The sequence below is a fragment of the Plecotus auritus genome, assembly GCF_963455305.1.
Source record: "Plecotus auritus genome assembly, chromosome: 4".
NCBI lineage: Eukaryota > Metazoa > Chordata > Mammalia > Chiroptera > Vespertilionidae > Plecotus > Plecotus auritus.
The window spans coordinates 123,868,619-123,879,912 of NC_137775.1; the positions used below are offsets into that span (position 1 = coordinate 123,868,619).

The 11,294-nt window shown below is 41.6% G+C and overlaps 1 protein-coding gene and 1 pseudogene across 2 annotated transcripts in view; one reads left to right on the forward strand and one right to left on the reverse strand.

Annotated features, from left to right (window-relative positions):
- LOC308246805 (sorting nexin-15-like) overlaps positions 1–5,994 on the forward strand; it is a gene marked incomplete at both ends in the record, with an annotated part of 52,407 nt that extends 46,413 nt beyond the window's left edge. Inside the window, 2 exon segments of the mRNA XM_080665155.1 lie at positions 4,985–5,438; positions 5,441–5,994. Coding sequence (XP_080521281.1) covers positions 4,985–5,438; positions 5,441–5,994 — 1,008 coding nt within the window.
- Positions 5,995–8,239: 2,245 nt separating this feature from the next.
- Positions 8,240–9,633, reverse strand: LOC308246806 (neo-calmodulin-like; annotated as a pseudogene). The gene is made up of 2 exons: positions 9,373–9,633; positions 8,240–8,448 (listed from the first exon to the last, which is right to left on the reverse strand). The product of its transcript is annotated as a neo-calmodulin-like (transcript).
- Positions 9,634–11,294: the final 1,661 nt, after the last annotated feature.

Consider the following 11,294-nt stretch of genomic DNA (forward strand, 5'->3'; position numbering starts at 1 on the left):
TATAAAAATATATTGTTTACACAAGCAGTGTGGAAACCAAAGACTATTCCAAATACTATAGGCAGAATCTATATGACCAGAAATCTATTATGTTCTCTTGATTATATACTGACCACAAATTACTATTGAGCTATTGAAAGGTGCACAACCTAAATTGAGATGCACAGGAAGTACAAAATGCACACCATGTTTTTAAAGTTCATTTTACAAATAAAATTTTAAAATCTCAGTAATAATTTTATATTTATTACATGTTGAATGTTAATATTTTGGATATGCAAGGCTAAATAAAATATGAAGTTTATCTCACCTATCTCTTTTTACTTTTTAATGTGGCTAGTAAAGTATTTAAAATTAAATATGCCACTCACATTTGTGGCCTGCATCAATTTTTCTTCAGCCAAGCTACATAAACTGGGCCTAAGAAATATCTTAATGGTCCTGGGGAATACATTAGGATGAGACTGCCTAGTTCAAATGATAATATGAAAGCCGACATACAAAGTCAGAAGTAATTAAATAAATCCTATTTAAGATCATATACATAGTGAGTCTTTATTTAGTCTGCACATTTTTAGGTGGTATTGCCAGTAACTCTTACTGCTGGCCTTCATTCTCTGATTCCTTCCTTACACCTTGTAGCCTATCCCCAAGTAGCCATTCAGACATGAGTCTTGATCAGGAAAGAGTGCCAAAGAGGAAGACTGGAAATGCAAAATGTGGTATAGAAATATATGTGTGTGTACATACTTATATACAATTTATTAAATATATTTATTATGTATTAAATATATAATACAAATGTTAAATGTGGCATATATATTTTTTAAATAATTATTTGTTTATTTATTGGCTCAGGTTATAATGAATTTATTAAAAAGCCTGGATTTTAACTGCTTACCTATTCTCCAGGGGTTTAAGGCCCAGCTATTTAACTTCCCTTACACCCCAGACTCAAATCTGGCCAATACCTGTGTGTATTATACCTGTGTTCTAGAAGAACTTGGTCTCTTAAGAACAACCTACCTTTAAGAGATTTAAGTCTGCCTTTTGAGAGCTACAGGTTCTCATATCCCTGCCTCTCATAAGTAACCCCAAACATAAAAACATATCCCACGGGAAAAGTGGCTTTGTGTTTGAGACTCCGAAGTTTCACACCTATCATGCCAGTTCTGTGTAACCACCAAAAGCCTTGATGAACTTTTTCACACAGAGACCCCTCTATATGCGTCCAGTCTCAAGTTCACGACTAAATAAAACAAAAGGCTGGTGGTTGTCAGTTCATCTTAAAAAGATCCACCTCCCTGGAATTTCAACTCCTCTTGTAGTTACTGTTTCCATAACTCTTTGCTGTCTTTAAAAATATGATCTCAACAATTCATCAAGCTTGTTCTAAGTATTCCAGGGGTTATGGGTATTGTATCCATGGCATCTTTTATCCTACTCAGAAGCAGAAGTTAAAACCATCTTTTATTTGAATATATCCTATCAAAGCATGGTAAGCTCACTTCATCATCATTGAAATCAGAGACTAAGTCTTATCTTTTTTGTTGGGCATATAGAAGACATTTGTTAGAGTTTGATATTAATAAGTGATTATATGAACAAGTAAAGACATGGGCATCCTATTTCTATGGAACACGATTTTACTCCCAAATAGAACTGATTTAAATTCTGTATCCTCCAAAAGCAGGGTTGGATTTTGGACACTAATATAACCTCAAATTTTTCTGCTGTATTATTAATACATTTAAGTAGTACTTATGTGGATTGAATGAGAATATTGCATGGTAAAGATTTAGCAGAAACCTTGGCACATCATAGGTGCTCATTACTTGGTAGTCGTTTTTATTGTCAAGATACGTGCCAGTCATTAAAAGGCATTAGAATCTTGACAGAATTTTTTCAGATAAGAGTCATTCACTTGGTCAAATAATTCTCTAAAGTATTCTGATTTTTTTAACCTGGGATTTAAAAAGTACAACAAATGAGGTTAATACAGAGTGTTAAAATCCATGTCACTAACTATAACATTAATTAAATAGTTAAGCTAAGCAATTATTTTTGTGCAACAAGTCATGAATAATACACAGTGTGATGCTAGTATGATTTACTGCATTTACCACATCGTCAATTCCACTTTATAAGCCAGATAAAATCTACCCAAGTCTGAGAAAGGAAAATGTTTTTCTTCTGCTCTAGTTTTTATCTACTTCCTCCTTCATTGCTCATTACTCTTTTTATTCACCGCTATGACTCATACAACCTGACAAAATGATTATTACTGCTCATCAGAGTTTTAATATCAATTAAGGGGAACTCAGTCCTTCTGATGCTCTCTATTTTCATATCTCCAGTGCAGACTGTTCATCAACTAGCTACTCTGTCCCTATTTGTTCTTACACAGGAATCTTCCATATATATATATAATTGCTGGCTGCAGAGTAGTGGTGAGAAATTCAAGAGCAAGAGGCAGAGTGTGGATGTGAAGATGTGAAGATCCACTCTAAACTGTGTGGCTTTTCACAAGTTACATAATCTCTCTGTAGCTTAGTTTCAACATCTGAAAAACGAGTATAAAAATAGCAAGAAATGAGATATCACTTCATACCCACAAGGATAGCCCTGTGTTCTGATGGTGGAAATGTAAAATGGTATAGCAGCTATGAAAAACAGTATGCTGCTCCAAAAAAAATTAAAAATAAAATTACCATATGGTCCAGCAATCCCATTCATGGATATACACTGAGTCGCCAGATTATTATGATCTCTGAACACATAATAATCTGGCCACTCAGTGTACTTCTCTTGAGTACCTCATTTATTTGATATCAAAGATACTGTAAATCATGTACCTGATCAGTTTTCCCCTTTGCACTGGCTGATAGAAAGCTCAGGGCAAATAGGTGGTTGATCTCCGGCAAAAATCTAGAATACTTTTGGTACCCATTTGAGATACAAATACACTGAGTGGCCAGATTATTATGCGTTCAGAGATCATAATAATCTGGCCACTCAGTGTATATCCAAAAGAAATGAAAGTAGCATCTCAAAGAGATGTTTGACTATCCATATTCACAATAGCCAAGAGGTAGAAGCAAACTTGGTGTTCATCAACTGATGAATGGATAAACAAAATGCAATGGAATATATTCAGCCTTAAAAGGAAAGACATTTGACACGTGTTACAACCTGGATGAATCTTGAGGACATTATGCTAAGTGAAATAAGCCAGTCACAAAAAGACAATATGATTCCACTTATATGAGGTATCTAGAGAAGCCAAATTCATAGAAACAGAAAGTAGAATGGTGGTTTTCAGGGGCTGAGGGAAACAAGAAACGAAAGATTATTATTTAACTAGAGACCTTGTGCACGAATTCGTGCACTGGTGGGGTCCCTCGGTCTTGCCAATGATTGGGGGATATCAGAGCTGTCTTGCCCAGTCCTGATCCAGGAAGATCGAGAGACCACAGGAGGACTCCAGGGCATGTCTGGCCCATCTCACCCAGTCCCGATCAGCAGGACCCCAGCAGCAAGCTAACCTATGGGTTGGAGCATATGCCCCCTGGTGGTCAGTATGCGTCACAGTGACTGGTCGAGCAGTCAACCAAACTGTCAGCCAATCAGTTGGACATTTAGTATATCAGGCTTTTCTATATAAACTAGAGGACCAGTGCCCAAAATTCGTGCATGGGAGGGGGTGTCCCTCAGCCCAGCCTGCACCCTCTCCAGTCTGGGACTCCTTGGGGGATGTTTGACTAAACCAACAGTTGAACATCCTTCTCGCAATCTGGGACCGCTGGCTCCTAACCACTCACCTGCCTGCCTGCCTGATGCCCCTAAATGCTCCCCTGCCTGCCTGATCACCCCTAACTGCCCCTGCCTGCCTGCCTAATTGCCCCTAATCTCTCTGTCTGCCTGCCTGATTGCCCTAACTGCTCTCCCTTGCTGGCCTGATCCCCCTAACTGCTCTCCCCTGCCTGCCTGATTGCCCCTAACTGCCTCTGCCTTGGCCCCGCCACTGTGGTGTTGTCTGGAAGGACGTCCAAATGGTCATCTGGAAGATGTCCGGTCTAATTAGCATATTACCCTTTTATTAGTATAGACTAGAGGCCCGATGCACGAAATTCGGGCACCAGGGGGTGTGTCCCTCAGCCCAGCCTGCACCATCTCTAATCTGGGACCCCTCGAGGGATGTCCGACTGCCTGTTTAGGCCCGATCCTACCAGGACTGCTGGCTCCCAACTGCTCGCCTGCCTGCCTTCCTGATTGCCCCTAACTGCTTCTGCCTGCCAGCCTGATCACCCCCTAACCACTCCCTTGCCAGCCTGATTGATGCCTAACTGCTCCCCTGCCAGCCTGATTGCCCCTAACTGCCCTCCCCTGCAGGCCTGGTCCCTCCCAACTGCTCTTCCCTGCAGGCCTGCCCCCCCCCCCCCAAATGCTATCCCCTGCAGGCCGGGTCACCCACAACTTCCCTCCTCTGCCGGCCTGGTCACCCCTAACTGCCCTCCCCAGCAGGCTTGATTGTTCTCAACTGCCCTCTCTTGCAGGCCTAGTCCCTCCCAACTGCCCCCCCTCCCTTGTGTCCACAAGGGGGCAACCATCTTTGACCACATGGGGGCAGCCATCTAGTGTGTTGGAGTGATGGTCAATTTGCATATTACTCTTTTATTAGCTAGGCATAGAATTTCAGTTTGACAAGTTGAAAAAATTTTTGAAGATTATTTGCACAATGTGAATGCACTTAACATTATTGAACTGCACACATAGAAATAGTTAAGATGGCAAATTTTGATATTTGGTTTTTAAGCACAATAAATATAATTTAGCCCTTGGCCAAGTGCCCAGCGGAGAACTGCGCCATCACTTGCAATCGCGCAGGCCCGGGAGAGGCTGAGGCTGGCAGCGGCTCACCTGGAGGGACAGGGGCAGTGGGCAGCTGGGGCCCAGCTGGGTTGCCTTGTCCCATTGAGCTAAGGACGACTTCTTGCGGCACTACACAGTCTCCGACCCCCGGACGCACCCCAAGGGCTACACCGAGTATAAAGTGACCGCTCAGTTCATCTCCAAGAGAAACCCAGAGGCTGTCAAAGAGCTGGTGGTCTGGAAGCGGTACAGCGACTTCCGCAAGCTGCACGGAGACCTGGCCTACACCCACCGAAACCTCTTCCGCCGCCTGGAGGAGTACCCTGCTTTCCCGCAGGCCCAGGTGTTTGGCAGGTTCGAAGCCTCTGTGATTGAGGAGTGGCGAAAAGGGGCTGAGGACTTGCTTCGCTTCACTGTGCATATCCCCGCGCTCAACAACAGCCCCCAACTCAAGGAGTTCTTCCGGGGTGGGGAGGTGACACGGCCCTCCCAGGTGTCCAGGGACCTGCACATCCTACCACCCCCTCTGATCCCCACACCACCACCTGATGAGTCCTGGTTACCCCAGCCATCCCCACAGAGAAGAGGGGCCTTGAGGAGTTGGAGGTGCCAACGGACCCCCTGCCATCCAGCCCTGCCCAGGAGGCCCTGGATCTCCTCTTTAACTGTGGGAGCACCGAGGAGATGTCTAGTTCCCCTGCCCGAGGCCTGCTCACTGAGGCCGAGCTTGCCCTCTTCGACCCCTTCTCCAAGGAAGAAGGTGCAGTCCCCAGTACTACCCACATAAGTGAGCTGACAGCAATGGAGGCAGAGTCTGAGAGGCTGGACCAGGAAGCCTGGGAGCCTGGAGGACAAGAAGAGGAAGAGGACAAGGAAGGAGGGCCCACCCCTGCCTATCTGAGCCAAGCCACTGAGCTCATCACCCAGGCCCTGCGAGATGAGAAGGCAGGCGCCTGCCCTGCAGCTCTGCAAGGCTATCGGTACGGCGTGCACATCCTGCTTCAGGGAGTTCCTGGTGACCCATCGCCTGCCCGGCGGGAAGGTGTGAAGAAGAAGGCAGCCGAGTACCTAGAGCGGGCAGAGGAAATTCTGCGCCGGTACCTGTCCGAAGTCCCACCCTGAGAGGGAGCAGACCCTTCCCCAGGACTCCAGCACTGCCAGCCACCCATTCTCCTCTCCCTGGAGCCTGCCCTATCTCCTGGTCTTGTAACTCAAGAGACCATTTCTGTATGTAACTGGACCAAGAATGAGGAAAATAATGACTTCTCAGTTCCCTGACCACACCTGCCAGCATGGAATCAGGGACTCACACTTTTGATCTTGCCTGTCTATCTTGATGTGTGGGCAGTAGTTCTAAACTTTCTGGTTATCCTTCTAGAACTGGGGTCTGCAAACTGCGGCCTGCAGCCAAGTCTGGCCCATCACCTTTTTATTTGTAAAGCCTGTGAGCTAGAATGGATTTTACATTTTTTTAATAGTTGAAAAAAATCAAAAGAATAATGTTCTGTGACAGGTGAAAATGAAGTTTAAGTATCTAAAAATACAATTTTATTGGACTACAAAAAATAATAATTTAAAAAATAGTATCTACTTCCTGGGGCAAATGTGAATGTTAAGTAATAAATTAAAAGTAAAATGCTATGTTAAAGAGTAATACCTCAAACATTGTAAGTACTCAATGATTATCAACTACTATTACTACTTTAGAACTGAATTTTAGCTATGTGCACCATTTCTATTTTATGTCGTGGCTTATAAACACTGCTGAGAAAATGATGAATTTTATAAAAATTTTATTTTATAATAGAAGAGTGCTTCCAGGTTATTCCATCCAGGAAGTACTGGCCATGTTAGATGTGAATCATGGCTTAATTTGTGATATCAGGAACCGATGGTTCTCCCACACTTGGATTTCTTTTCCTTTGAGAAAATATTTTCTTAAATGTATGCCAACAGGTGTCAGGGACGACATGGATGGAGCTTGAGAGTGTTATGCTAAGCAAAATGTCAGTTGGAAAAGAACAAGAATTGTATTATTTCACTCATGTGTAGGGTATGAATCAAAAACCAACAAGTGAAGAAATAAAAACAAACTTGTAGATACAGACAACAGAATGGTGGTTACCAGAGGGGAAGACAGGTTCGGGGACAAAGAGGATAAATGGGGTCAAATGCAAGGTTACAGAAGGAGGCTAGGCTTCAGGTGGTAAGCATAGAAAAGAGTATAGTTGTCCTAAACTTGCACACACTTGGATTTTTGCTAAATAATCATTTCATTTCTATTGTGTGTAGCTACAAAAATACATCTAAACTGTATAAAAATATAACTCAGAATATATATTTTCTGTTTGTGATATTTTCCAAAATCACATTCAGAATGGGACTTAAATGGTCACTTACATACATTTATCTGAATATTATTATTCATAATGATGTGTAGATAAAAAGTTTATTTTTATTTTAATTTCTACTGAGATATATTACTCTTTTTTAAGTTAATGGTCTTTTTATTGGGAAAAAAAGAAGACTAGCATTTACAACTTGGAATGGACATAAGTTGTAATTTCTTAAACAGCAGTGCTGATGGTTGTGCTGAAGTCCACAGCCACAGCCTACCTCTGCTGGCCCCAACTCATAGTTTAGAAGGCTTTATAAACAGAGTCCAAAGATACTCCCTTGGTAAAAGTTCCTTTTAAAAATTTGTGTGAATGGTGATAACCTGACACCCATTTTGCTCTGGTATAATGCAGATAACTCTAAGCCAACATTGGTGGGCATGCCACCAGGATGCATCACCGTCACCACCACTTGGGCCACATGGAAGTACAAGAGGGACCATCCTGTTGGTGGGGCCATGTCTAGACAGTTTATCCTTCACCTATTTTTCTACACACATCCTGAGGTAAACCAATTTTAAAGGGGTTTGCTTTCAGTAAACCAGCTATGACAGTTTATACTAACAAACTGAACTAGAACCTATTAGAATAGGTTTTGAATTTGTTTTTTCATTTTTAATACAAATGTCTGACTATGTTCAACTGTCAAGCCACATCCATGAAAAACTGTCCAGGCCAAACAATGCACTAATCATTAGCAAATGGAACTGCAAGGAGTCCACTAAGTGCTTCCTTATCATTAAGGTAGTACAAGGATTTATACTGTAAAACTGATATGTGGTTTCATGTCTAGGGGAAAGGACCAACCAATTCATGCAGATTTGTTGCATGTGGACGGAAGGTACTCTTGACATTCACTTTTGCTATAGAGAACCAGAATGAGTAAATTATTTATTTATTTTTTTTGCAAAAGGTAAGTAAAATATTTAATTTGATTCTTCTGAGGGTGTGGGAGGAATTGAAGTAGGTCTTTATCTTGTACTCATCATCTGTATGAATTCTTCATAGTTGATTTGTCCACCTCCATCAATATCTCCTTCTCCCATTATTTCATCTACTTCTTCATCTGTTAGTTTTTCTCCTAAGTTTGTCATATCATGACATAGTTGTGCTGCACTGATGCAACCATTGCCATCCTTGTCAATAACTTGGAATGCCTCGCAGATTTCTTCTTCACTGTCTGTGATACCATTATAATAACCTGGTTATTATTAACAGAAAGGGAATAAAGAGGAGACTAGGTAATATAGGCATGCCATGCCCTGACTGGTTTTGCTCAGTAGATAGAGCATTGGCCTGTGGACTGAAGGGTCCCAGGTTGGATTCTGATCAAGGGCACATGCCCAGGTTGTGGGCTCGATCCCCAGTGGGGGACATGTAGGAGGCAACCAATCAATGATTCTCTCTCACCATTGATGTTTCTATCTCTCCCTCTCCCTCCCTTAAATCAATAAAAATATATTTAAAAATATACATATATAGGCATGCCATTTATACAGCTTTGTCAGGAAACTGCAGTTAAGATTCTTTAAGTCTGTCCCCCAAGAATCACTGGGGGAAGGGTCTTGACGAGACACATGACCAGTAAGGTGTGGATGACAAGGGAAGATGTTTACCTGTCAGTTATACCTGGAAATGAGTCAGTGGCCAGAATAGCATGGTGACTGAAAGCCCAGGGAAGATTTGGTGTTTAAACTCCTGAACAAAGGGGCCTTCTCTCCATCTTGCCCCTCCTGCTTGCCTGCGCTCCTGGGACTCCTGTTGCATGGGGCACACTCCCCTGCATTCACCCATGTGGCTCAGGGCCACATGGGACCCACACCATGGAATGATGGAATGAATCTAGCCTGATGCTCCACTGACTCAACTCTACCATGAAATGGCAGCTCTGGACACTGGCCCTGTGTTTGGCTCTGCTGAACCTCCAGCTGCATCCTTTTCAGGACTGGTTTAAATACAATGGTATTGTACAAACCAAGAAATGTAAGTCCACGCCAACCAATAAAAACCACTCACTCTTCTGTATGAATTTTAGAAAATTCATTTTCTGAAGATATCACAAGAGCCACCCCCTTCCCACTGGCATCTGGAAAATTGGACCCACTGATTTCTCCCACAATATCTGTATCTTTCCTTTTTCTAGCCATCATAGTAAAAAATTCTGGGAAGTCAATGGCGCCACTACCGTCAGCATCCACTTCATGGATCATATCCTGCAATTTGGTTTCTGTTGGGTTCTGACTCAGTGATCTCATGATAGTGACAAGTTCTTTTGCTGTGATGGTGCCATCACTTTTTTTTTCTTTTTTTTTTTTTTGGGAAATAGGGAAAAGGCTTCCTTGAATTCAGCAATCTGTTCTTCAGTCAGTTAGTCTGCCACGTGGGAAGGAAGGAAGGAAGAGCAGAAGGATCTAGGTGGCTGCACCATAACCAGGGCTGTGGTGCATCCTCTGCCATGCTTCCTGCACCTCCACCCTACTATGAGTAAGACGCCCCACCAGGAGACTCCCAGCCCAATGCCCAAGATATATTACTCTTTTTTTTTAAAGATGTAAGTTGTTTTCTTTTTAAATATATTTTATTGATTTTTTACAGAGAGGAAGGGAGAGGGATAGAGAGTTAGAAACATTGATGAGAGAGAAACATCCATCACCTGCCTCCTGCACACCTCCTACTGGGGATGTGCCCGCAACCAAGGTACATGCCCTTGACCAGAATTGAACCTGGGACCCTTGAGTCCACAGGCTGACGCTTCATTCACCGAGCCAAACCGGTTAGAGCAAGATATATTACTCTTGACCATCTCCTTTCTCTTTGCTTATACAAAATTATTTATGAAAAAATAAAAAGATGAAATCAAGGTTGAGGTATTTTTCATGTTTATCTAGACTTAAGAAAAAAAAATGGAACCATCATGCGTAGCTGTGATTTCTATCATGATCTGTTATTTTTATATGTAATGGCAGAATTTCTAGTTTTGTCTTGTCTGCAAGCTTACCAAGACTGCTTTTTGCATATGACTGAGAATTGCTTTGCCATCCTTTCCTGTTACCATTTCCATAAAAGTGTGTACCAGCCTGCTGTCACTCTTTAGTCTGTTGCCACAAAACATGTACATTGCTCTGAAATATAAATCTTCATCTTCAGGGGTATAATGGGATGTAGATGGGTAATCTAAATTTTAAAGATGAAAAATCAAGTAAAAACTCATTCCATAAAATCTCATAACATGCTGTATACCTGAAAAAAGAATTCTTAGGGAACCCCTTCATCATGGTAGCAGCTGTGATTGCAATCATTTTTAAATTATGTATTCTACCAAAAGGAGTTGATCATATACTTTATGCAAAATTAGAGTTCCCAAATATATTTCCCTGTCTTATTTTATCACCAGATGAATGAAAGCTTATCTGATGCTCTTTATAATGGCTAAAAAATGTCATACACTTCATCAGTGTAAAACAATTTCTGCCCTTGAAGCCTAGCCTGAATCACTCAGCTATGATCCATATGGTGGATGTATTTCTTCCTAGTAACAAGCTATAAAAATGTATAGTAATTCTAGAAGGAAAGTGCCTCAACATAATAAAGACCATATATGATAAACACTCAGCCAATATTACACTCAATGGCACAAAAATGAAAGCTTTTCCTTTAAAATTAGGAATAAGACAAGGATGCCCATTCTTGTCACTCTTATTCAACAGGGTTCTGGAAGGCCTAGCCAGAGCAATTAAGCAAAAGAAAGAAATAAAGGCATCCAAATTGGGAAGGAAGAAGTAAAGTGTCACTTTTTGCAGATGACATGATTCTGTACATAGAAAACCCTAAAGATTCCACCAGAAAACTATTAGAAACAATAGACAATACAGCAAAGTTGCAGGATACAAAATCAATGTACAAAAATACACTGCCTTCTTGTATACAGTGAAACTTCAGGAAAATAAATGAAAAAAGAAAATAACTCCTTTTTGCAATTGCAAACAAAAGAATAAAATACCTAGGAGTAAACTCAACAAAGAATGT